A 27758-nucleotide genomic window follows, 5' to 3' on the forward strand; every position below is an offset into this window, starting at 1 on the left:
GAGAAAGAGTTAAACACCTTCCCCTTTCCTGCATATCTCTAGTCTGAATCTGAGCATGTGTAACTCCTACATCTATTTTTTTAAATGCTGGATAGGTCTGATCATGGGTCTCCAAATTTCATCTCTATTAGTTCCTCAGTTCCCAACAGATGATCATCATAAATCCTTCAGAATAAAAATCCTTTGCCTCACTTTTGCTAGGTCGGTGCCTTCTTTAATTTCAGAATGTTTCTTATTTCTGAAGTTTCTGCTCCCCTATGAGGCATGTTGCTTCATGCACAAACACCTGCCCTTTCTATGAACTTCTATGGAAAGGGAGTCTGTTGAAACTGCTCTGGCTATTGCTTCCTGGCACAGTACTACTATACCACACAACACCATAGCACAAGGGGTCCCTCTTTTAGGTCTAATTAACAGTGTACAATATTAATCGTACCTTCTGCTGAATGATTAACATGTTTCAATTCCCATTAAGAACAGTTATGACAGGGAAAGGCAGGCAGCTGTCTTGAGTAATTACTATATACTTGAATGATCCTGTAATCCAGGGCTGGCTGGGCTGGTGGTGGGGGGGAGGGAGATAGGGATGGGAGGAAAACTGACAAAGTGTCTGGCAGTGGCAAGGACTTGATAGAGCACATCCTGGAACTGATGGATGTTGTACAGACCATCCTATGACACAGCTGATAGTGCCTGAGAGACTGAGCAACTGGTGGTGAGATGGATGATGCCAAGTTGCAGCTTGGACCGTGACTGGGGCATATAAATTGGGGACATTGAAGGGAAATATGCTGCATGGCTGACTACAACTCTTTTACAAGTTTGTGTGTGTGGAGGGGGGCGGGGACAGTCTACAGACAAAAGATTGGTGTGGTAGAATTTGGGATGAGGTTGAAAAGGCGTTGTGGAAAGGCCTTTCCTTTGCATGCAAAAAGTCCCAGGTTCAACCCCTGGCATTTCCAGTTACAAGGACCAAGTAGTAGCTGTTGTGAAAAACTCTACCCTGGAGATCCACTGCCAGTCTGAATAGATAATATTGATCCTGATGGATTGATGGTCTGATTCAGTAAAGGCAGCTTCATGCATCTGTTCCAATATCCTCAGTTCACATGGTGAAAGTACTTTAATTATCTGTTGCTCCACTAGGAAACTTACTAGTAAGATGAAAATAAGCTTTCCGCTATTCATCTTACTTAATTTTATGAGTTATCTGAAAAACTGCTTTCATTCTGGACCACAAAAAGCATACTAAAGGGCTATTATATATGCCTCACTGTGCCTTCTCTGTGAATTAGTGCAGTATGGAAGCTATTGGGTCACAAGGCATGAATCTGATTAAAAAAGAGACAGCATAATGCCTGATGATGTGCAAATGAGGATAAGCTTAGCAGGCCCAAGCAGAACACACACACACACACACGTTTCAGTGTTCAAGGATCAAAGCAGTATGAAACAAACAGTGCTTAAGTGAAATGTGGGGCAGGGCATTTGTGTTCCCAGTGATGTGAAATAAAATAAGTTAAGACAATGTTATGTAGTGGAGTCCCATCTCCGTTGGACTCCTTGGGGGCTGATAGCACAAGATCAAGGGCAATTTGTCACCACAAAACAAGGGGCTCAGTTGTTAGATGAAGGCCAGTTGCTAACTTGCTAGAGGCACAGCAAAGTCACCCTGGCAGTGGTATAATTTTGAGGAAATTGAAATCCTGCAGTCAGTACAATAAAGTAAATAATACTGGTAGCACTATAACTTCTATCAGAAATATGTCACAGAACCCAGCGCTGTGTCTTTTTGTTGTTGCAGACCGTGAGCGGATTGGCCAGGACTCTGCCTATGAGCAGGAGGGGAAGGTGCAATTTGTCATCGATGCTGTCTACGCCATGGGCCATGCACTGCACAACATGCACAAGAACTTGTGCCTGGGGAAAGTTGGCCTCTGCCCCAAGATGGACCCAGTAGATGGTGCAGAGCTGCTCAAGTACATCCGTAGCGTCAACTTCTCAGGTCTGTCCAAGTGGGTGGGATTATCCTCAAGGTTAGATAATTTCCAGAGAAAAAAAATGTATGCAGTCATAATGTATCATTGGAGCTCCATGGGGTATCATGGCACCCTTTTCTAGGTTAAATATATGAATCTGAATTTAATGTAATTGCACATTTCTCTCCCTTTCTCTGAAAGGAAACATCTCAGACTTCACTGGACCTTCTGAATAAATCCATGCACAAAATTGGAATCAGAAATAATGTGGGATTTAAATAATACGTAGTTGACTAGGCACCCATGATTTTCTAGCCCTGCCCAGGGAGGACTTAGCCAAGCCGGAACCAAAGTAGCTATGATCCCCATTTTAATATTGCACATTTCCATACGCTCCTTCAATTTTTGCTTCTTTTTTTTAGCAGACTATATTCCCTTTCCCCTGATTAGTGATTCTTTAACTTCTAGAAACTCATCACTTTCTCACATTATATCTCTTTAATATACATTTTCTGTTCCTTCTTTCTTATTACATCTATTTATCTCCCCTCTGTAATCTCACAATCTGTCTCTCTTATTTATTTCTTCCCTATCATGTTGTTTGATTTTCTTGCTTTCTTCTGTTATTGGGATTTATTTATGCAATTTGTCTGAATTTGTTTTAAGATAAAGTTTTTTGGGGGGAAATGGAAAAAAAGCCTTGGTTTGAGGCAACTTGCTAAATAAATCACTGTAATTAAAGATTTTGTAGTACTTCTCATCTGATCACATCCCTCTCTGGATAAATATATTCTGAAGGCATTTTAACCTTTCCATGGTATGCCAGATTGGTTATTTGTAGTAAGCCAGTGGGGTGTATTTTCTTAATTGGCCTGACTTTAAAATGGTTTGTGCTTTAGGATACCTCAGTACTAATTTGATTTCCCCCCTTCTTATTAACAATTCTCCCCTCAGTGTTATTATGGGGTGGATATATTCTGGGATGTTTTGCTGTGTAAAGAGACTTCAGTTCACCATTTCTTGGAAGATCTATGAAAAATGGCAAAGATGCAACTTTAAGAGATGTGACCTCACTATGTGTCAGGGTATTGCTTCCCTAGAAGACTGGATTTTGCTGTCATAGAGAAGCCCACTGAGATCAAATTACAGATAGTCTAGCACTATGTTATAGAGGTTGTACAAGTGACAACACAAGAAGCATATCATAGAGCTCTATGGGATGCCTGTGTTTGATTTTCCAGCCGTTGCTTATACACTCCAAATCCCACTCATATCTGGGCAAGGTTTGGAAAGAGCTATCAAAATCTAGAATGTTAAAATCCTACTGGAGGTCGCTTCCTGCTTCCCTTGTGCTCATTCTGTGAAAAAAAGATAGGCCCCTGTTCTCTAGGTGGTTAAAATCTTGTTCTCCTTCAGAGGGGGATAAATACAGGAGAGGGAAGGGTTTGTTTCTGCCTCCAGTTTTAGAAAGACTCCAGTGCACTTTGAGTCTATTTGGTGCAGTCCTAAGAATAGCGTAACCCTGTTTGCATTGTTTGTGTTTGTGTGTGTATGTATGTGCCAGCCCAAGGGAAGGGACAGAGAACTTTCAAATACAAGCAAAGCCCAAGGGGGAGGGCAAATTAAGCTGTCCCCGATGTCTGCCCACTTATTTCTGGGCACCGAGCATCTGGTGCAGATGCCTGATCAGGCACTGATTGCTGCTGTACTTAAGAGTTGTGTCCTGCTTTCCACTCCCTCTCCCTCCCAGGCTGCATCCCTCAGCAGTCCTCTGTGACTGTCCCCTTTGCTCATGAATGGCAGGGATGTCAATGCTAATAATTCTCTGTGTATATCAAGTGTTATGAGCTGACTGCAAGTCATTCACAACTGGAATAGGAAAAAGCAGCAGTCCCTGCCTTTCAGCTTGCCTTTAAACCTGCCTGGGTCCGCCTGTGGCTGCAGGTGTTGTGGTGGGGAGCAGGTCAACCTAACAGCTTGGAGAGAGCAACTGGCCTCTTCAGGACTGCCTGCCACTGTCTGTGGACCATAGGTGTTGGCAAACCTACACAACCTCTGTTGAGCACAACCTTTGATCCTTTGCCTGGAAGCTGTGCAGGGGAGTAAACAATGCAGACCTGTGTACTATCCTGCAGCTGCTGAGCAGGCTTACTGTCAGGATTGTAACAAGGAGGTTCTTGAGCATATATAAAAGGTAGGACTGCCATCTTTTAAAACTGTAGTTGTGCTTTTAAAGTAGCTTGTTCTGCAGTAGTCTTTTTCTCATAGCCAGCTTCAAGAGGGGATTGGATAAACATGGAGCAGAGGTCCATCAGTGGCTATTAGCCACAGTGTATTGTTGGAACTCTCTGTCTGGGGCAGTGATGCTCTGTATTCTTGGTGCTTGGGAGGGGCAACAGTGTCCTGGCCTCACTGATGGACCTCCTGATGGCATCTGGGGTTTTTTTGGCCACTGTGTGACACAGAGTGTTGGACTGGATGGGCCATTGGCCTGATCCAACATGGCTTCTCTTATGTTCTTATGTTCTCAATGCCCTGAATAGCTTCACTTACTAATCCCTAAAGACCAAATCTCTGTTTAACATGGGGGGTGGCATCGAAAGGTATCCTCAAGCTTATCAGGTGCTTGATGCTCTTTCCACCTATTTTGGCAGCCTCGGGCAGGCAGGAAGCATAGATAGATTACGAATATAACAAGAACCCTGCTGGATCAGACCAAGGTTTTATATAGCTATCGTGGCTAGTAGCTGTCACCAGACCTAACCACCATCTGTTTGTCTAATCCACTTTAAAAGTAATCTGAAGTCAATGGTAGCAGCAAATTCAAAAGTTACATGCTGCCTGCAGGGCCAGCTCACCCAGCAGACAAATTAGGCATTGCTTAGGGTGCCAGGAGGAGGGGTGCCGAATTGGGCTTTCCCCCTCTCCTGGTACCCAAGACAAATGCCTAATTCCCCCCCACTGCCACTGTTGTCACCACCACCATTTGTCTGCGCACCCCAAACCAGGCTGCCCCCCACTGCTGATGTCTCCTCCCCCCTTCCCTTCTGCAGCGCCGCAATGCGGTGCCACATTCTACTGCCCCTTGGCGTGCTCAGAGGAGTGCTGCTAGAATCAGTCCTACCTGATTCAATGCAGGCATTGGGAAGGAGGGGGAGCAAAGCTCTCTTAAGAGAGAATGCTCAGACGCCCACATCAAAGCGGGTAGGGCCAATTCCAGCAGCACTCCTCTCAGCGTGCTGAGGGTGGTGGCGGAGCACATGCAGCACTGCAGTGCTGCAAAAGGAAAGAGGGTGGGGGGTAGAAATGGGCAGCCCAGCCTGGGGTGTGTGCGTGCACACACCTAGGGCCCCCAGGGGAGTGGGGTGGCAGGCAGTTAGTCTGCCTGGGGTGCCATGTGCCCTAGGGCTGGCCCTAGTTGCCTGAAGAAGGGCTTTCTTTTGTCTGCTCTGAATCTACTGCCTGTAGAGTTGCCAGTCTCCAGGTGGTACTGGAGAGCAAGCATAGGCACCGTGTACCACTGACTCCTGTAACAGAGTTAACCCTTGACAAATCAATTCAAAAAAATTGAAAATATGTCCAAAATATTTATTAATTCAGATGGTGAACATCAACCACAAGGGTATAAAAAATTCTTCAATATCAAATATCGGTTTCCCACAAGGGAGTAAAGCTGACAGGCAAAACTGGCTATTTCCCCCTGTTTCGCTGTAAGCTTTATCTAAGCCATTGCTTATTCAAATTTCAAAACAACTTCCACTCTCAAAGAACATGTCATTGTAGTACTTCCAAGAATCAATTGATTGTGGTTGATGTTCACCATCTGAATTAATAAATATTTTTGGACATATTTTCAGTTTTTTTGAATTGGTTTGTCAAGGATTAACTCTGTTACAGGAGTCAGTGGTACATGGTGCTACTCTTGCTCTCCAGTTCCATATCCTGTGTGACTGTTTTTGGTTGCCTAGTCTCCAGGTGGTGGCTGGAGTTTTCATGGTATTACAACTGGTCTCCAGGTGACAGGGATCAATTCCCCTTTGGAGTGTGGACTTTATGGCTTTGTACTCCACTTTGGTCTCTCCCCTATTCAAACACTGCTCTCCCACAGGCTGCAGCTTCAGAATCACCAGGTATTTCTCAACACCCATCCTTTTTGAGCCTGCAAACACATGTGGAATTCTAGCACAATGTGGTGGGTGCAGGCACAACAGGGGTGTAGCAGGGAGCAGAGACAGATATAAAATGGCTGCCTTGGCTTACCTTCAGTGACACAGAGAAAATCCTTGTATTGTGGTAGCAACTGCTGCAAAAGCAATAGTTTTAAAAAATCTGCACAGCCAATCAAGTCTCCAATGGCCAATCAGAAGCCTTGATGGGCAAAAGCCCCACCCACTTTCTAAAAACACTCAGTGGGCACCAGAAAAGCTGTCAGCATGTGCCATGATGCTCACAGGCACCACATTGGAAACCGCATTGAAAAAAGGGGGGCTCAAACCCTGTAGTATTTCCTTAGCAGTTTATTTGTGTTATGTTATTGGATTTATATCTCACCCAGGGCCGGCCTGCCCATTAGGCAAATTAGACATTTGCCTAGGGCGCCAGCAGGGGGGGTACCAGACTTGACCCTCCCACCCACCCCCCTAGGCAAATCCCTATTTGCCTCCTCAGCCTCCTCCTCCCTCCCTCCCCATTTCAATGCCTGGGAAGGGGCGGTGGAGTGCTGCACTCCCTGGGCTCTTTAAAGGCAGCCCCACCCCGATCAGCTGATTGGCAGGTAAAATACGCTGGAGGCTCGCGGCTCCTATGCCGGCTCTCCGGCAATCAAGATTGGTGTGGGGTTGAGGGGGCAGCAGCAATGGGAAGGACAAGCGAGCTGCTGAAAGAACGGCCACCACTGCTGCCTCCTCTTCTCTTCCTTCCCCTGCGTTCCAGGAAGAATTGTTTTTATACCCCACTTTTCTCTTCCCTCAAGAGTCTTAAAGCAGCTTACAATTTCATTCTCTTCCTCTTCCCACAACAGCCACCTTGTGAGGTAGGTGGGGTTGAAAGAGCTCTGAGAGAACTGTGACTGGCCCAAGGTCACCCAGTAGGCTTCATGTGGCAGAGTGGGGAATCAAACTCAGTTCTCCAGATTAGAGTCCACCACTTTTAACCACTGCACCACTCTGGCTCTAACTGGGAACACTATCACCATTTTAAAGCCTAATGAGATAATTTTAAAATTCTATGAAGGCCCATTCCTGATTAGCCCCATGCTGCCTAAATCTCTTTGAAGGAGAGGCAGGTTCTAAACGTACTTGAGAGAGACAGAGAGATGAATAGTGCTTTCCCAGTTTTGTGGGAAGAGCACTTGGTCTCCTGGATGCCCACTGTGGGTTGGGAAAGGAAAGTCCAGTAATACACAGAAGAAGACAAGATGCAGCAGCATCACTCTCAGGTCCTGCTCTGTGCTCAGCCTACTTCCAGCCTTGCAGCTTTCATGAAATGCATGTTTCCCTGGCTGTATATAAATGTGTTGTTATTTTCCATTGCAAGCACTGTTGTTGAATACTGAGAGGGAATTACTGCTCTTGGTGAATGAATGATGCAGAATTATGATGTAGTGCCAGGATGTATAGACTCATTGCTCAATGACTTCAGATAGAATATGCTTGAACATCCCACAGAGGTGTAACAATATGTAGGCAGATTAGGAGAGAGAGGAAAAGAGGGCTGCCTAGTGACTTTTGGAGTTGATTGGGCAAATGACAAGGGAAAGTCCTTCTCTCTGTCCCTTTTGTAGTTTGTCCCAAATACCTTTTGTAAGCCTGTCATGAAGCTCTTTTTCCTTTGTTCTGCTGCCTAAAAGAAACTTCACCAAGTTCACACGGTTAGTGCCTAAGATTTTAACTGATAAGATTTAAGTTTAGATTTATGGTTACTGTGTCTGTCTCTTATTTTGTATGCAGAATATTTAGAGATTTGTGTGTGCTCTTTATACATGCCATCAAAAAGCCCATTTCAGCCCTTCTCATCTATCATGTGCTAATTATGAATGTTAGCATCAGAGAGAGTGTGTGTGTGGGGGATGAATGTATACTATACCCAATGGAAGTTTTAACACTGATTTTTGGAGCTGAATTAATATAAAGACCATTTGGGTCTCATGCTCACCAATTGTTTCTCTTCTGAGAATGTACAGCACCTAACCTGGTGTGCATCTGGTCTCTAGCTCAGCACAAATATCTAATTCTATGTATTATCACAAATGTTAGGACATCACTTGGCAATACAGGAATTTAAAACCAACTTTGTTGTTTTTTAACTTGCCATTGGTAAAGAAATAACTGTATCAGTACCAGAAATTGTGGGCTAGATTTTCACAGCGGTAGAACTAAGTCAATTCAGTGGCTGGGCAGTTGACCTCTTGCATTCAGTAGAAGAAAAGCAGTTTAACTGGCATGCAGATCTGGCCCTTTTTAGCAGCTGAGTCTCTTTCTTTCTCTACCTATATCTATCCTCCCTAAAACAAGCAGAAAAGTTGAGTTCAATGTCCCACTTGTGCAATTCTGCAAGGCTAGTTTATTCACTCAACTTGATTTACTGAGAAGCTGCATTTACTGGTCACGTAAAGTAGGCATAAAACAACTTTGCCCCACTGGGGTATGATCCCGTTAAGCATGTTAAAGACCTGTTGATTTTATTTGGAAATTTGAGTACCTGATCTTCTGTGCTTATTAACCACTGAAATCAGTAGGACTTAACATGGGCTTATTATTGCACTCAGGTTCCCCACTGATTCTATACAAGTGAGAGAGAGGGAGAGAGAGAGCTTCTTTGGAAGATCAGAAACACAAACCGATTCCTCACTAGCAGTTGCTCTGCTCCCAGGCTTCTGCTTTCCCCAAGCTCAAGCAATCAATTCCCCACCAGTTGCTGCACAGGAACATTTTGATCTGTGGCTCACAGCTTCTGATTTTCTCACAGCTTCTGGATCTCCAGAAACCAAGAGTAAGAAGCCGTGAGAGTAATTGTAGGGCGCCATGGATCAAAATATGCCCATGCAGCAACTGGTGAGGAATTGATCACTTGAGCTGGGGAAAGCAGAAGCCTAGGGGCAGAGCAACTCCTAGTGAGGAATCGGTCACAGTCCAAGTCAGCAGTGCTTTTTTTTCTCCAACAAAAATGCTTTGTGCCTTGCAGGAATTGCTGGAACCCCTGTGACGTTCAACGAGAATGGAGATGCCCCAGGCCGCTATGACATCTATCAGTACCAGATCAAGAATGTTACTCCTGAGTACAAAGTTATTGGGCACTGGGCTGATCACTTGAATTTAAAAGTAAGCAAGCTCTGAACCAGAGTCTAGGTTTGCCTAGAGTCTCCTGGGAGACCAAACTTGAAGCTCCCGTAAGAAATGTAGCAGGGCTCACTTGAGGTTCCAGTACCACTAGGGAGTATCCCACTCAAAATGGAATAGGTCTTGACTTAACCTATTTATATACAAGCACTGTAAAGATCATACAGGGTGATATTTAAAAACAAAAACATTTTGCACTGGTTGCTCCCTGATCCTTATTCGTGCAGTAGTAATATATGTAGGCCAGAACTGGGGGCTCTAGAGAAATAAATAGTATAAAAGTGTTTTACTTGACAAGTTGATGCTTATGTTATTACCTTTATTCACAAATGGACAAGAGCACCATTTCAAGGGAAAAGAATTAAGAACATGTTTAACATTCTCAATGAATGTAATGGGACTTAAAAGTGCTGAACCATGGCTGTGCTTTCTTTAACCATTCTACAAAGTTGAATTTTGAAAGCAAAATTTGAAAATATTTGCCCTACAAAAACTATAATCCCAACAATGAAATGTTATATAAGTCTGAATTTGTTCATAATTTCATTTCAGTTCTAATTAATTGATGTTAACAGAGCTGAGTGCAACTCAAAACAAACAAACAAAAAATTAGCCTTTCACAATGAGGGGTGGGGGGAAGAGAGAGATTGTACATGAGGGCCAATACTAGGGTTGTCAACTCCTGATTGGGAAATACCTGGAGTGGAGCCTGTGGGGGTGGGAGGTGGGGGTGGAGCCTACGGAGAGCAGTGTTTGAGGAGGGGAGGGACCCCAGGGGGGTATAATGCCATAGAGTTCACCTTCCCAAGCAGCTGTTGTCTCCAGGGGAACCAATCCCTGTAGTCTGAAGATCAGTTGTAATTCTGAAGGTCTCCAGGCCCCACCAGTAGCTTGACAACCCTAGGCAATACCAATCTGTAAGTTTGTTATATCAGTGTAGCGGTGAGAATCACAGGCAGCCTAGACTATTAGCCATAACAGTGGCATGGCTAGAATATTTATTGTAGGTATTATTTAGACTACTTCTATCCCATATTTCCAAAATCTTGCCCAAAGCAACCAGAAAAAAGAAATAAAATAAATGCAGTTAATTTAAAACAAAGACATTCTAGATAGTAAAATGATAAGCAATTAAAACAGCAGTCAATAAAATCAGCAGCACAACAAATTATTGAAAGCAGGCAGGCTGTAGAGAGTGGGGGTACAAATGCAAAAAAAAGTTTTAAAAAGGAGGGTGAAAAATAATTCCAGCTGGCACCTAAAGCCCAATAAAATAGATTCCAGAACAGCTTCAAGGGGAGGACATGCCCACCTCTGGCCAGTGCTTCTCTCCATGTTAGTAAGGCCCCTGAGAACAGAACTTGTGATGATCATCTTAGGTGGTAGGCTCCTGCTAATCAAGCTGGTGTAGTTTAGTGAGGTCACTTAGGGATCAACATTTTTTTGTAAGCAATTTTGTGTGTATGTGTGTCTATGCCTGGATGTCATGGTGATCTCTGGCGACTTCTACTGGGGCATGGAGGACATTCAGATAAGTGGCTTGATACAGTCTGCCTCTGCCTCCCAACCCTGGTATTCCTTGGAGGTCTCCCATCCAAATACTTGCCAGGGTTGGCTCTGCTTAGCTTTCAAGATCTGACAAGATCAGGCTTACCTGGGCTATCCAGGAGCTCTTGTGAAGAATATTGCAGAACAGGGAGAGACTACTTTAAAATTAGCAGGGATGCTGCAGAGGTGAAGGAGAAGCGCTGCAAACCTGCAAAAGTGAGAGATTAAGGAAGCAAGCCTAAGCTGTTTAGTCTGAAGTCCCATTTTATTTAGTGTGAAAACATCTTTTAGTGGCCAAAGTTACCAGGGGCCACTGCCAAAATGAACAGAGCAGTGCCAGAGTGATTGGGAAGTGTCTTGATTAGAAGCCGGCATTCTAGCAAAGTCAGTGGTCCAGCCCTTGCTTCTACTGTGCTGAGTTCATGTGGGCTAGTACAATTCTTTCTATTTCTACTGCAGATGGAGCGCCTGCATTGGCCTGGAGGAGGCAACCAGGTGCCCACCTCAATCTGCAGCCAGCCATGCAAGCCAGGAGAAAGGAAGAAACTAGTGAAAGGTATCCCATGCTGCTGGCATTGTGAGCGCTGCGATGGATACCAGTATCAGCACGATGAGTTCCACTGCAAAGTGTGCCGCTTCAATGAGCGCCCCAATGAGAACCACACAGGCTGCATTCCCATCCCCATTGTCAAGCTGGAGTGGAGCTCCCCTTGGGCTGTGGTGCCAGTTTTCATTGCCATTGTGGGCATCATTGCCACTCTCTTTGTTGTGGTGACCTTTGTGCGCTACAATGACACACCCATTGTCAAAGCCTCAGGGCGAGAGCTCAGCTATGTGCTGCTGACGGGCATCTTCCTCTGTTATGCCACCACCTTTCTGATGATTGCTGGGCCTGACATGGGCACCTGTTCACTGCGGCGTGTCTTCTTGGGGCTGGGGATGAGCATCAGCTATGCTGCCTTGCTGACTAAAACCAATCGCATCTATCGCATCTTTGAGCAGGGCAAAAAGTCAGTCAGTGCCCCTCGCTTCATCAGTCCTGCTTCCCAGTTGGTTATCACCTTCAGCCTCATCTCCCTGCAGCTTGTGGGGGTCTGCATCTGGTTCATTGTGGATCCCTCACACTCCATCATCGACTATGAGGACCAGCGGACTACAGATCCCCGCTTTGCCCGGGGAGTGCTCAAGTGTGACATTTCAGACCTGTCCCTCATCTGTTTGCTTGGGTACAGCATGCTGCTCATGGTGACCTGCACTGTGTATGCTATAAAGACCCGAGGGGTTCCCGAGACCTTTAATGAAGCCAAGCCCATTGGGTTCACCATGTACACCACCTGTATCGTCTGGTTAGCCTTCATTCCCATCTTCTTCGGGACATCACAGTCAGCAGAGAAGGTAATGGAGGTGGAGCATGGGGGAAAGGGAGTGGGAATGACTGACATGTCTACTGATTTGTTTCCCAGGTACACATGTGATGAAGTATCTCTGGTATGTGAGACAATGCAGGCCATATAACCCTGCATCTGACATAAGGACTTGCTGGTTTTATGATGCAGTAGATAGTGTTGGATTTTCCTGCTTTTTCTGTACTGCTTTTGGTTTTCTTACTCTTTCTTTCTTTTATCCTCTGCAGTCCTCTTTTGCTATTTCCCGCTCTTTTTTCTTATTGTTCTCTTTATTTTCATTGCTATTTTATTGCAGAAGTTTCTATCTTTTTGTCCTTATGCCTTCCTGTCATATGGAAAGCAGGCACTGTAGGCACTGGCAGCAAATGGAAATGTGTCCCATAGAACTATCACCCATAGGCAGAATCCACTTCTGTGACTGGTTTTTTCCATCACACCTGGAGTGGTTTTTCTCCTACTTTTAAGTAGCTCGCCACCACCACATGACTTGTCAGAATTACCCACTAGGGGAATCAGGACTCCCAGCTTTCCTTCCAAGTTCTGAGGCCTTGCCTCTGTGTCTCCTGTGTCCCAGCACTGATCACCACATGCCCTTGGAGGAATGGCCCCTTGCCAACTGCCTTCCTTTCTTCTGGTGCTCCATTTTAAAATAGCATATCCAAGATGGTGGAGGTCTATGTGGTACAGAGCACCACTACTCTCATCAAACGTTATAAAGTATTTATTAAAAAGGAAATGTTTACAAGCATACTTTTAGTACATCACCAGATTGACCAAGAGAGTCCAAAAGAAATGGGTAAAATGCAAATTTTCTGGGCCTTTCTCTATACATGCCCTATCAAAGGTTAAAATAGGACAGGCTCCTTTTGCTTAGGATGTTACAGATTCCTATATCTCACCTTGAAGCTTGCTCCAACTCTTGAGGTGAACACATGGTCAATGGCTGTCTTCCTAGTGGAGAGGTCTTTGTGCGCTCATAGATGCACCACCCAAGGAAAAGAGACCTCCTTCCTGCTGCAAGAAGTTTTTTATTGTATCTATTTCTCCACTCACTGACTTAGTCAGGCCAGGTCAAAAAAGCTTTTCCCTGAAAATTCTAGACATTTCCTTCTTGGTATCCTTTTAGCATTTCATTCCTCCAGCTATCTGTTCCTTATTTGAAGTGGGGGAGAAAAGGGAAACTTGGCCAGCCCATTGTCTCCAGCTAGACTTCCTCCTTCCCAACCTGTTCTCTGCTTGGGCGGGAGGGGGGAGCTGTTAAAACACAAAGTGGATGTTTGGCTCATTTCAAACCTCCCAGGAAAAGTGCCTTTCTTCACGCATTGTTGTAACAAAATCATTATTTCTGGTCCTCGTGGTTCAGAGATCAACAGGAAAATGCATTGTTACTGCTTGGCATTTCTTTTTTTTCTTTTCTTTTTTCCATTTTAAACAATTTTATTAATATTATACAAAACATATAACAAACAAACAAAAACAAGAACTTACAACTATAACATTATCCATAACTTTAGCTATCTTGCTTTGATTACAATATTGAGGTAGGAATCTTAATAAAATACAAAGTTTAGATATTTTTCCGGTAGTTTACATAAAGCATTCTGCTGTTTTTGTACAAATTCAAAGAAATAAAACCATTTTTCTACAAACATTTCTAAAAAGCCAGAGAGAGAGACAGAGGAAGTTAAGCGATCTGATAGGGAAACTTCAGTGTTTTGCATAATTGCTTACCCCTCAGGCTATCAAAAGCAGAATAAATCATGCAAAAAAAGCAAATGTATGCAAATATGACCTATATTTGGCTACTCTTAGTGAAGAATTTGAATTACCGTATTTTTCACACCATAAGACGCACCCCCCCCCCCAAAAAAAGTGGGGGGGAAAGTGTGTGCGTCTTATGGAGCAAAGGTACCAGTACCTACCTTCCTGGGGGGGGGGGGGCGATCCACTGCCTCCACCTCTGATCCCGGCGCTTCCCCTGCGCCTACCTGCCTGGCTCCAGCTCTGACACTTACAGCAAGCACCAGGATCACTCCCTCTGCCCTCCGAACCCAGCGCTTGCTGTAAGCATCAGAGCTGAAGCCAGGTAGACAGGCACGGAGGAAGCACCCGCCCCCTCCGCAAACCCAGCGCTTTGCGAGCGCCGGCTGTGGAGAGGGCAGCGTGCTTCCTCCGTGCCTTTCTGCCTGGCTTCAGCTCTGATACTTACAGCAAGCGCCGGGATCAGAGGGCAGAGGGAGCGATCCTGGCGCTTGCTGTAAGTGTCAGAGCTGGAGCCAGGCGCCGGGATCGGAGGCAGCGGATTGTCCCCCAGGAGGAAGGTGCGTCCTATCGTCCGGAGCACCTTATGGTGCGAAAAATACGGTACCTTTTCCACCAAGCTACAGAAACAGCTCCAGAAAGAGAGAGAAGCTTGTTTTTGCTTTTAAATCCAATACTGACAGAGCATTTTGCAGCTCTTCCTAAATTATGAAGTTCCTGAAGTCTTGATGGGACATATAGATCTTGTAGTTACTATTCTATCTCATGCTTTTTGAATAATCTTAGTTCAGAACTTTGCTGCTCTCATTTCTGAAGGTTCAGAGGATCATGCATCTAGATGGAACAAGTTGGCTGCTTCCCCAAACTCCCCTGCCTTTTGGAGGCTTTACTGTTAGTAGCAGGAGCCACAAAAACATGTAATGTGAGCTGTGGATGAATTGTCTAATATCATCATAAATGCAGATGTGCGGTCTTGCCCATTACATTGAATCAGTATTACTGTGATATCTGGCAAACAATGGTGTGGGAGCAAGCATGGCCTTAGCATAGCTGTAAGCCACCCTGAGCCCTGCATGCAGGGAAAGGCAGGGTAAAAGTCTAACATAAATAAACAATTGTAATTGGTTTCATTATGATTTTATTGTGATTTTATTTCTATTTGCTGTACTCCACTCTGAGCCCCCAATGGGGGAATGGGTGGAATATTAATAAACTAATAATAATAAAAATAAAAATAGTTGCATTGTTGAATTAGTCAGAATCCATATTTGTGGATCTAGAATTAGGCAGATCCATATTTGTGAATCTAGTCTGTAGAAAACCAGACCAGACCAGACCAGACCATGCAGACAAGCCCTTATAAGCTGCAACAGTCATGCCTAATGCTTGAAAAAACACTGCTAGCCATCATCCACCACTTTTAGGCCACTAGGTCTAGGAACAGAAGCTTACAGCTACAGTAGCAACATGTTACTTAAAAAAGATTGTCATTGGTAGAGAAACAGAGGGATTGCCCCCCCCCCCCCCAAGGATGAAATAACGAGACAGACACCAAGTGATTGGAATAAAATTGGGACACTTTATTAATTAATCTCATAAACAGCAAGGGTACCCCACCAGCAGCCTGGCCAGGGCTAGGGATCACCCCGACCACTCCCCTGCCATAACAGGCGAGAGACCCAGCCCCCCGGCCAGAGCTGAGGGCCTCAGCTCCCTCCGGGCAGGCCCAGCAGGGAGGCCCGCACCAGAGGGCCCAAACCCAGACGCACCTCTCGCCAGAAAGCACCCTCTAGCCAAGTCTCCCGGCAGTCTGCAATCTCTACCCGGGTCTTCAAACCCCAGGGTTGATCATGCCAGACCCCAAATTCCCCAAAAGGGGGATGCTTCACAGTCCTCCCCTGGCCGCATAGTGCCCTAAACCCCAAAAAACCTGCCACTAAAGTGACCGCCTATTTAACAGCACCTCCCAATAGCCAAATCCACAATCCACTGCAATGCTATGTAGGGTAGGCGAAAAACACAACCTGGCAACACCAATCAGCCAGGGTGTGAAAAAATTCCTACCCAGCTCCTCAAAGAAGCAACCAGCAAATGCCTACAAAACATACAGGGCGGGTGGGAGGGGCCGAAGCAGCGCCCGATGCCCTCCAGCCTGCATGCCTAAACGGGCGCCCTCTGTCTCTCCCTGTCCAGGGAGGCAAACACGTGCCTCTGCAGCCCAGCCGCTGTGCTGAGGGCTGCAGGCACATGATAAGCAAGGGCAGTTTGTAAGCCCAAGAGTATTCAGTCTGCTGCATATGAAAAGGAAAAAAAAAATCTTAGCTGGCATTTAGCAAACCTAATCACAGACCAGAGGTGAGTAGTGAATATACAGGTATTTTCCCCAAACCGAAAAACTCCAAAAACAAAAGAAACTGCATTGCTCCTTTGTGCCCATCATGTGTTAAACATGCTGAAAACATCAAGCTGCTGTATACTGAGTCAGACCATTGTTCTGTCAAAATCAATATTGTCTACTCTGACTGACAGCAGCTCTTCAAAGTCTCAGGCAGAGGTGCTTTGTATCATCTACTACCTTTATAATATAGTGGGTTCTATGCATTGAAGAGGCGAGGTGGTAGTGATAACAAGCTCTTTATAGAGTACAGCATGTTAGGTGGCTGCACTAACTCAACTCGCTAACAGAGGCCACTGGGCCAACTATATACAACACTGGGTTCCCGCGCTATCACATTATTGGGTCATTCAAACCAGCAAGGGGCCTGGGATTGGATTTTACTGCCCATTGTTCCTAAATCCCCAAGCTCAGTCCTTCAGGCTCCAATGAGCCAGGCAAGAACATCATTAGGTAATACATAGATTCACATACATAACAACCTTAGATTTTAACTAGAGATGCAGAGAATGAGCTTGGGTCCTTCTCTATGCAAAGTTGATTCGCTGATCCACAACCTCTGGTCACCAAACATACCCATTTCCTGCAGTTCCTTGAGCGGCTTAGTGTATTTTATCCTTGCTTCCTTTCAGCCCAGTGCTTTTGAAATCATTAAGTACGCAGTCACTTTCAGAATGAATCAGATGTTGATCCTATCTTGCTTGATACCTTCTCTTCTCTACATGACACCCTTACTGTTACATGTGTTTCAAAGTAAATGAGAATGTAATGCTTGTTTAATGTGGGGTAAAAGTGATTGTAGAAGCAAAGGCATATTAGTGCCTCAGGTGGGAAATCCAAACTGAATCATCTCCTAAAGTCCTCCTGCACAAGCCTGATGGGAATGAATGAGACATCTACAAGAGCACTGCCATCCTTTTGCATTGATCTGTCATTTTGATGCTTCTGGTAGAGAAGAACCTTCTGGTGAATGCTGCTCCAGGTCAAAGATGTCTGTCTTCCACTCTGCTATTCCTTAATGGCATCTTGTATCCACTACTAGAGGCTGTGGGGAAGGGCCACCCTGGGAGGTGAAGGCAGCGCAGGACAAATGGAAATCAAAGTGGGATACCTTGCAAGGCAAATGCATTGAAAGAACAACCCATACAAGATGCAATCCAGGACAGGCATAGTAAAAAACAAAACACCAAACCAGACAATTCTATTCATTTTAAAATTATGATTCTATCTTCTAAAAAGGTTACAATCCTTCCTGAATAGCACTTGGATGTAAATTTGTATATCAGTTGTGGGAGGCAGCAACAGGGAGAGTCCCTGGTCTCTGTGCCCCTGCTTTGGGCCTTCTAGCAAATCTGCTTGGCTACTGAGGAAATGCTGGGCTAGATAGGTTTGATACCCCAGAGTCCTTTATATGAACATATGAAGCTGCCTTATAGTGAATCAGACCCTCGGTCCATCAGTCGGTATTGTCTACTCAGACTGGCAGCGGCTCTCCAGGGTCTCAAGCTGAGGTTTTTCAAACATGTTTGCCTTAGGCTTCCCAATCCCCAGGTCCCAGCAGGGGATCCCCCGTTTTGACAGGCTTCTCCCCGCCCCCAGCCAGCTGGCCGGCGGGGGAAGCCCCGCCCCCACAGTCATTCTGTAGATTTAGAGCTCCTGCAGGTTTAGAAACCTGCAAACAGTTTTTAAAATGTGTACCTTTAAGGCTGAGCAGGAAGTAGGGAACAGGAAGGGCTTCATGGGAAAGGATCAGTAACAGTTTCCTCAGAGAACGGCCCTTCCCTTTCTTTTGCTTTCGTTTTCAGAGGGAGTAAAGTTCTGCAGGAACAAGACCCAGTAAGTATTTGTGTGTGAGAGAGATGGAGGAGGCAGGGGATTCCCTGGTTTGGAGGCCCTCCCCTTGCTTTAGAAAGTGTGAGGGGGGAGGGAAATGTCTACTGGGCACTCTATTATTCCCTATGGAGAACGATTCCCATAGGGAATAATGGTGGTCCCAGACCACTCAAGGCCTTAAAGGTCATAACCAAAACCTTGAATCTAACCTGGTACTCAATTGGCAACCAGTGTAGCTGGCACAGCACAGGTAGAATATGTGCTGTCCGTGGTGTTCTTGTCTGGACCCGTTGGAGCTTCCGGATCAGACTCAAGGGTAGGCCAGCATAGAGCGAGTTACAGTAGTCTAGTCTGGAGGTGACCGTTGCATGGATTACTGTGGCTAGGTCCAAGTGAGATAGGAAGGGAGCTAGCTGCCAGGCTTGATGAAGATGAAAAAATGCCACCTTGGCAATATGCATGACCTGGGCCTCAATTGAAAGTGTCACTCCTAAGCTCTTGATATTAGGCTCTGGTGTTAGTAGCGCCCCATCAAGAGTCAGCAGTCTGCGCTCGAGCTCCAATCCCAATTCCAACATGCGGGGATTCAATCACACATTCAGTAGTGCATGTGATCAATGTAACATGAGAATTACTCAGTTCACATATAGAGAAAATCCATTGTACAATGTGCACAGATGGTACATGTGTTCACTGTCTGTAACTGTGGAACAGGGCTTCTGCATCATACTGTGCTGGCTCATTAGAAGAGGGAGCTGTTGAACTGCCCTTTCCTCTGCTTGAGTTCTACTAATGCACTTGATAAATAAATGCATAAAGGAACAGTAGGGTCCCACCTTGCCCTGACTCTGATGATGGACTCTGGCCTGGTTCTTGTTGCTTGTATGAAGATCAGACTGTAGTGGACTGTCTATAATGTAGGTGGCAAGATGCCAAGTGACTTTACCAGCTACAGCAATACAAGTCTTCCTTTTATCGTCCATGATGACAGCAAAAAGCCAGGGCAACCGTTTTGCATCACTGGCCAGGTTGTCCTCTGTTGGGATGGCAGCACCCTGTCCTTGCTTAGTTAGGAGTGAGGCTGGCCTGGCATCACCCACCTGAACCACAACACAATCAGGATGGGCTCATAGAGATTAAGGCTGTGGGCAAGCTGCAGGGATGGCTCCAGATGAAAGAAGCAACATAGCAGGCCTCTAGTGAGGGTGTGGCTATAAGTGGTGGGTGGGGTTTGCCTAGGGTTGCTAGGTCCTACCTCACTGCTGCGGGGGAGGGATCCTGGAGCTGCTCTGGGAGTCTTTTTGGCTGCAAAACTATAGAGCTCACCCTAAACCGAAGTGTCATCATGCAGCATCAGAGATGCAATGATGTCACTTCTGAGTGACATCATCATGTCAGAAACATTGCATGACAAAGTCTCTGGTGGGTTCCCCCCCTCCCTGCTGGCAAGCTGGCTGGCAGTGGATTGGCATATCAAAGACTGGTGGATCCCCTGACTGTACCAGGGGTCTGGAAACCCTAGGCTCACCTCTGAAGTACGAGGCAGCCATGCAGACAGGTAGTAGGGAAAGGCATCTGGAAAAATGCCAGATGGATGGGATTGGGAAGAACCTGGCCAGGCCAATGAGAGTTCTTGCTATCCCTACCAACCAGCAGCCCTGTTGTAGAAGGCTGTGCAAGGGAACCTGAATCAAATTTTCATTTCCTCTTGTCCAAAAAACTGCTTAATGTCTGTTTTTTCTGCTCAGGTTATTTGCATTCTGTCACCATCCCGCTTCAGCAAAGGTCTCCCCCTCCCGCATTCTAGTTAATTAGTTAGGATTGCAGTAAAGTGTGTGGAAAAGCAGCCTCTCCTGTCCCTGCTGTGTGCATAAAAAGAGACCACCATCCTCTAGAGCCACCCAGCACCATTCATCGGCACTGCACTCATTTAGTTCTGAGGATTCCTTCTACACAATCTAGCTGTGCTTGTGTCAGCCCAGAAAATCTGGGCAAGGGAGACAAGGAAGCTTCTGCTTATTCACTGAGCAGTGGAGTTCCTCATTCAATTACTGTGTTGCTGGGATTTTAATTAACACCTGGGTGTTTGGGCAGCAATGAGTTCCTGTAACAGAATTGGATGCAGTGGGAGAGATGGCGCATCATGCAGCAGTGAGGCCAGCAAACAAAATAATTCCATCATTCTGGTCACAAGCTCTCCAGGGCCTTGTCTTCAGTGGCAGATCAGGTTGTGCTAGAATGTGACCTGGAGGAATCACATTAGCTAATCCAGTGTTAAACACTACTTGGCAGGCAGTGGAGAAGGGAGCACGCTAAGCTTGATTCACAGCTGGTGTAGATCAGCATAAAGCCAAAGACTGTGAGGCCTGTTTGGGCCTTGCTAAGAATCTGTCCCTTCATGCTCTATTAGCAATACAAGGAAAAGCATTCTTTGGGACTCTGAGCAACTTTGACCTAATGTCTCTTGACATCTGTATAAATCCATTGTAAATACAGGTTTAAGGACAGTGTGTGTGTAGCCCATCAGTTATGGATGCTGCACACGCTCTGTTTTTACTGTCAGAGTTTGCAAGGGGTTCCCATGGTAGTCTGTTTTGGGTAAAGGTGGCAGAGCACCCATTCCTAGTGTTTCAGTGGCCCTTTTATTCACATTTTCTGCAGCAGCCATGATGGAGTGTATGTGTTCTCTTGTTAAAACAGTGTCATTTCCCCAATCTTTAAAAAATGGTATCTTCTAATTTTCTATGGAAAGATTGGAAAGCTTGTTTCCATTTTGGCGTTTGCACACTGCAGCTGTGATCCCAGGAACAGGTCACTCAGACAGCATCCTAGTTAAAGTTCTTACCACATTTTTCAGTAACTCTGTGCCTACTTCTGTGGTGGCAGCAGTGAGTACAGACCAGTAGCCTCCACTAGGGCTGCCAACCTCCAGGGGACACCTGGAGATCTTCCACTATTACAATTGATCTCCAAATCTCCCTTGGAGAAAATGACTGCTTTGGCATTATACCCTGCTGAGATCCCTCTCTCCCCCAAACCTCACCCTACCCCAGGCTGCACCCCCAAAAATCTCTAGATATTTTCCAACTCAAAGCTGGCAACCCTAGTCTCTAAACTGTTCTGTTTTCTTTCTTCATACATGCTGTTATGTATTGAATTGGCTACCCTGAGTTTACTGCACTGAATTTACTGCTGTGCAGTAGCTTTCACGGGCATCTGGGAAATCGAGGGATTGCCTATAGACTCCAATTGATTTGAACTCTAAACAGCAACCAATGAGCAGTCTTGGCACGAAACTTGACCACTATGATTTGGTATGGGACTTGTGGGGAGCATTTCTATTGCATGGATATAAGCAGGGTCTCGGCCCTGCCATGTTGACTTTTAGTATATAGTTGCCAGTAAAGCTAGCTAAAGTATCAAACCCAGTACTTAACACATGCTCTCAGTCTAGGTCTGCAGCAACCTCCTACATGCGTGTATGCATGATCAGAAGCCTCCAGAGGTCTCATAACTGGTACTCACAAAGCCTGGCCTGAGCCCTTGTTTTAGCCTCATGACTGTGCAGAAGTCCTGTAAAATGAGTTGATAAAGATTGAGAAAATGCCCATATGTATGTCCAAGGCCCCTTCGCAGTTCACAATCTCTCCATGTGCCCCCATGACCATCACTTCTACTCCTTCTCACCCCTTCTATATTTCTATAAACTTATCCATAACCTCCAAAGATGGAATATATATTTAACAAAATCTGTTCTATCAGCAGTAGCTATGCCTTATGGTTGCAGGATCCTAAGCTGAATACAAATCAAAATAAAGGATAGGAAAGGTCCTCTGCACATACAGAACATTTTTATTGTGATGTGTTTCAGGACACTATCTAGAGTTACTTTGGATTTTCCAATCAAGCAGCAACTCAAAAGACGTGATTGGCTTACACTTCCCTTTTCTCATACCTCCTGGATAATGTGCAAAGTTGGGGAAAGCACATCTAATCTTAGAATGCTTTTTAATTACAATGATGATTAATTTTATAAATGTTTGATTTATAATATGTATGTATGTATAATATGTATTGTTTTAATTGTTGAAATGCCTGTGTTGTGAGCCGCCCTGAGCCTGCTTCGGCGGGGAGGGCAGGATACAAATTAAATATTATTATTATTATTATTATTATTATTATTATTATTATTATTATTATTATTATTATTATCTACCCTGCTGTGATGTGCAGATTACAAAAATACATATAAATTGTGCATCCTCTCCAGGAAAGATATGTGAGTTCCTACTTTGTAGATTACACTGGAAACATGAAAAGCCAGTCTGGTACTGCTTGAGTCTAAACAGCTGGAACCCATAGCTATTCCATAGCATTTTGTTGTCTCAAATAGCTGCCCCATACAAAACAAGAGATGTGCCCCTGGATGTTTTTCTTTCATTGCACATGCTATTTAATTAGCACCCCTAAAAACATTGTTGCCCTAAAGTAGTCACTTAGGTTGCTTCTGTGGTCAGTTTGCCCTGCTGAAGCAGTGTCCTAAAGAAGCATCTGATGAAATGCAGGTAAACACATGACACATGAAGCTGCCTTATACTGAATCAGGCCCTTGGTCCATAAAGGTCAATATTGTCTACTTAGACTGGCAGTGGATCTCCAGGGTCTCAGGCAGAGGGCTTTCACATCACCTACTGCCTGGCCCTTTTAACTGGAGATGCTAGGGATTGAACTTTCTGCGTGCCAGATGCTGTTTCTCTCACAGATAAATGTCTGTATAAAATGAGTACCCAGCTTGCTGGGGGGAAAGTGTAGATGACTGGGGAAGGCAATGGCAAACCACCCTGTAAAAAGTCTGCCATGAAAACGTTGTGAAAGCAACGTCACCCCAGAGTCGGAAACGACTGGTGCTTGCTCAGGGGACTACCTTTTAAAAAAGATAACAGGTTATGACCACCCTTGTTGCTGATCCTCAGCTCAAAGAGTGCCCATTGGTAGCTAGTGTCACTGAACTGAAATCATTTCTGGAAAGTAGGAAGCATGTAAACAAGAAACAGGGTTTACTCTTTAACTTTGTAATGCATATATCATAGGCTTCTGTTTGAAGGAACAGAATGAAGAAGTTTCAATTGCTCTGCATGCGTGTTTGTGTGTTACCCAGGGTTTCTCTTATCCTTTAGCAGTGTCATTTTGTGAGCAGTGTGGGTGAGACACACTCTTCGAAAAGAAAAATAGAGTCTGATATAGTAATTATCTGTTTCTCTGTAGTATCTATGGTATCTCTGTCTCTTTTCTATATTGTCTATGTGACACTTAATGATCTGATGTTTTCAAAAGAGCTTTGCACTAAATATGCCCTTGGTGTGCTCAGCTTTCATGGAAGCATCTGCAGCTCTGGGAAATCTCAGCCCTTAGAATTCGTACCACTCAGAGAGAGAAGTGATTAGTTTTGTTTTGTTTTTGTTTTCAAAAAATATGTGCAGTGTTGAGGTCTATCTTGGAGGCACTTCAGGTGTTCTTTGCCAGCCATCCTGGGTGTATAGCAGGAACCTGATGTGACAGCAGCTATTTTACACATTACAAGTTAGTAAATACTGACTTGCCACATTGCGTATACAAGACTTTACATTTTAAATGTATGCATTCTCCCTATTCATCTAGAACACATAACAGTGTAATTCTAAGCAGAGATAAACACTTTTAAGCCAAGTGACCTCATTTATGTGAGTAGGGTTGCCAGGTCCCTCAGCTGAGCAACTAGAAGAGTCACACAGAAGGAGATCCGGAGAAAAAGCCCAAGCTCTGTGTCTGTCAGTTTCTACGTAATAAAGTTCTTAAAGCAACATGATCCAATAAAGGCAAGTTGTTAACAAAAATGTCTCAGTTTATTATATTCAATGGCAATTTTTCAAAAATACATGTGGAAGAATATACAAACTCAGTTATCCACAAAAGTAATATTTTCCAAACAATTTGTATGCAGCAAATAGCCAATAGTGTGACAGGATTAACCAGTTTAACTTCCTGTTTCGCTTTATTGCTTTATCCAAGCATCAGCTTGCTCATTCCAAAAATATTTTTCATATTCAAACCACTTCACTCTCACAGTCAAAAAACATATTGGTTTTGACTGCAAGAGTGAAGTGGTTTGAATATGAAAAATATTGGATCATGTTCCTTTAAGAACTTTATTACGTAGAAGCTGATGGACACAGAGCTTCTGCTTTTTCTCCAGAGGTCCCTCAGCTGAGCAGGCAGGGAATGGGGGGGTGCACTTACTAGGAGGGAAGGAAGAAGCAGAATAAGAAAATAAATACAATGTGCCTGGTGGGGATATTGGGGAAGATGCTGTGGTTTGTGGGCAAAACTGTATGGTCGAATTAGGTTTAAATCATAGAGTTTTGCCACCCCCCCCCCCCCCGAGCAAATCACCAACATGCCTATGTCATTTCTGGGTGATGAAGGCATGTCACATTTACTTTTTGGTTTTTGCCTGTTTTTTTTTTTGGGGGGGGGGGTTGTAGGGTTGCCAGGTCTTACCTGACACAAATTGCTAGAGTGTCTTCCATGTGACATGTCCAGTGCGACGATGTCACTTCCAGGTGATGTCATCATGTCGGGCACATCAGGTGTGACAGAGCTCCTTGAGGGCAGGGATCCCTCTGCTGGCCAGCTCCATGCTGGCAGGTTGGGGCCTAAGACTAGGGGAACCCCCAGGACCAGAACCCTGGGGGGGCTAATTTCCCTGGTTTCTGATAGTTCTGAACTGGGAGAGGGAGAGGCTCCAAACTGGGGGATCCTCTGTTGTAAGCCAAAATGCCCTCAAAACGAGGTTGGGGAATTGACAGGTGGTCACTGGCTTAAACAGGATCTTTTAACCTGTGTATACAGGATACACGTCCAGAAATTATTGCTTAAAATTACCAGTGACACTAATTAAGTAAAAACAATTAAAATTTATTCCAGAAAAATATAGGCATACATACAAGACAAGTAACTCATAAAAACACACATACAGTCCTAGGAAAAATAGAGAGAGAGAGACAACACATGGGTATACAAACAGGGTGATAATTACCGATCATAGTCTTCAAGGAAGGCTCCAATGGCGACAAGCGAGGACTAGGGGGAGGGGACCCTCAACTGATCAGGAATCGGGGATGTATCTAGACAGCGGAACTGGAGTACTGCTACATGCACACCTGTGAGGAGCTGGGTCACAGGTTATAAGGACTACCTTGAGCCCTTAGGGGATGGGAGGTACAGGGGTGAATGACAGTGGTCAGCTGGTACATGACTTCAGAAAAAGGGGAGGCTGTGCAGTGACCATAAGGGCTGGACTTCTGCAGTAGCCAATAGCAAGTTAATTGGTGGCACCTAATTGGGTGCCCATAACTGAACAATGAAAAAGCTTGGGCCCTGGTTAATGATTGGACTTCCAGGTAACAATGGGTCGGGGTGGGAGGCTCCAGGATGACCATTAAGGGAAAGAATAGGAAAAATTGTTAAGGTGTGTGGGGGGTACTTAAGTCTATCAAACTTATCTAAAAAGGTGACAATAGATGGCCAAATTGCTACCTAGGTAACACCTGATCTATACAATGGAACTTGGCTCTGGGTGAAGATGTTCTTTCTCCTCTTCGATCTTCTATTGGCACCAGTCTTTTTCTTGAGTTCCATTGGACAAAGGTTTAGGTGGTCTGACAGGGTCCATGCCTAAGATAAGCTTGATGGCTGTTATGCATAGGTGACATCTGTCGAGTACGTGGGCCTCCCGCTTCGCTGTAATGGAGTCTGGCACTGCAGGAAGATAGTTGCTTGTGGTGTTAGCCTCCCAAAGTGGATTCTGTGGTCAAGGCTGAAAACCGCTTGCCTGGACAGTTCCTGGCTACACAACTTCTTCTGCTCCTACGGCCGAGATGGAGTACACACGGAGCGACTAGAAACCATCGGTTCTCCTGCATAGCTCTCCTCCAGAGGCACGGAGTGCTGACGCAACGTTGTGGCTGTTAGTACTCATGTCCCTTCCAGTTTGGTAGACAAAACCCACATTCTCTTGGCAGATGTGTGTGAGTTGAGTCGTGAGGCACCCTGGCAACCCAGCGCGTGACTACGATGTTCTGGAAATAGGGGTATTTTCCTCACACTTTTCCCAACTGGGGGCTTAAAATCTTATGTGAAACAATGAGGTAAATGGTCATGTTCAGAGCTATTCTTTTGCATGTTTTCTAGGTCCAGTCTTCGGGCATTAAATATAGGTTCTGGCACTAAGACCTGGCTCAGAGGAAGCTGAAATCTTTCTTTCTAAGAAAATGAAATGAGACTTTCATGGCTTTCCCTTTCAGAAGGGTCTACCCCTATTTTGGAAAAAAACAGAACCCCCATCTTAACAAGATGATATTTTGTTAGGTCTGGATATCACTTCCCATCTTTGTAAGTGGCTACAGCTGCTGATCAGTTTCATGGTTCAGAGACAAAGCTGGTGCTAAGCTACAGTGGTCTACTTAGAATGGCCTGGAAAATTTAAATAAATGTGAGCCTTTAGCAGACTTTCCATTTTGATAAAATGGCAGGGGAGATGCTAATAAGAAAGAGGTTTCATAAGAAATTATTTCAAAAACAAAAGCTCCCCTTAAAGCTAGTTTAATGTGTTCAGCATACTGTGGGTAATAAAGATGGAAATGATAATGACTGTAGATTATGCGCAAGGTTGCTCACCTCCTCACTGCAGCTTGTCATGGGATAATTTAGGGCTGCCAAAAGCAGGCTGTCAAGTTGCAGTTCGACAGGAAGCTTTGCCTCACTTTGGGAGTGTGTAATATGCAGGACTCCTCTTCTATTAAGCTGCTAACAAGCTGATTAGAGGCAAGCATAGTAATGTTCCCAGCTCCCTTTGGAGTCCACACAGTGGCCCTCCCCCATCAAGGATTCCTCCAGCACTTTGTGCAGTCAGCAACCAGGAAAAGACAGTATTCTCAAGATTGCCAACCAGCCCACTTCTCCTCCAGGGACATACAAACTTAGATTGTGGTTATATTTTCTTGATATAGTTATTACTAAATTGCTGTGAAGTTGGGCGATTTACCATTGTTTGCTGTTGCAAGGGTGAAAACCTTAAAACTAGAGTTGCCATTGATTTACTGATGTAATGAAATTTGGGTTGAAATTTTAAAGGAGGATTCAAATTTTAAAATTACCAAATGCTCTTCGTAAAATCTGTAACAAGGTTTGCCCACCTTCATATGATATGTCTCCCAAAATTACAACTGATCTCCAGGTTACAGAGATCAGTTACCTTAGAGAATGTGGCTGGTTTGGAGGATGGATGTTATGGCATTATACCCAGGGCTTTTTTTTTTTTTTAAAGCAGGAACGCACAGGAATGCAGTTCCGGCTGGCTTGGTGCCAGGGGTGTGTGTGGCCTAATATGCAAATGAGTTCCTGCTGGGCTTTAAAACACTGTGTAAAACAATGTTGATGTCAGGAGGGTATGGCCTAATAT

At 44.7% G+C, this 27758-nt stretch overlaps 1 protein-coding gene across 2 annotated transcripts in view; it reads left to right on the top strand.

The window, feature by feature from the left end:
* The window catches only part of GRM4 (glutamate metabotropic receptor 4), a 618169-nt gene that overhangs the window by 502144 nt on the left and 88267 nt on the right, over positions 1-27758 (top strand). For both annotated transcript variants that reach the window (XM_060231489.1, XM_060231490.1), the window contains 3 exons: positions 1805-2005; positions 9162-9298; positions 11324-12259. In XM_060231489.1, coding sequence (XP_060087472.1) covers positions 1805-2005; positions 9162-9298; positions 11324-12259 — 1274 coding nt within the window. The remainder of the gene's footprint in view (positions 1-1804; positions 2006-9161; positions 9299-11323; positions 12260-27758) is intronic.

Source organism: Heteronotia binoei, chromosome 2 (assembly GCF_032191835.1).
Source record: "Heteronotia binoei isolate CCM8104 ecotype False Entrance Well chromosome 2, APGP_CSIRO_Hbin_v1, whole genome shotgun sequence".
NCBI classification, from domain to species: Eukaryota; Metazoa; Chordata; class Lepidosauria; order Squamata; family Gekkonidae; genus Heteronotia; species Heteronotia binoei.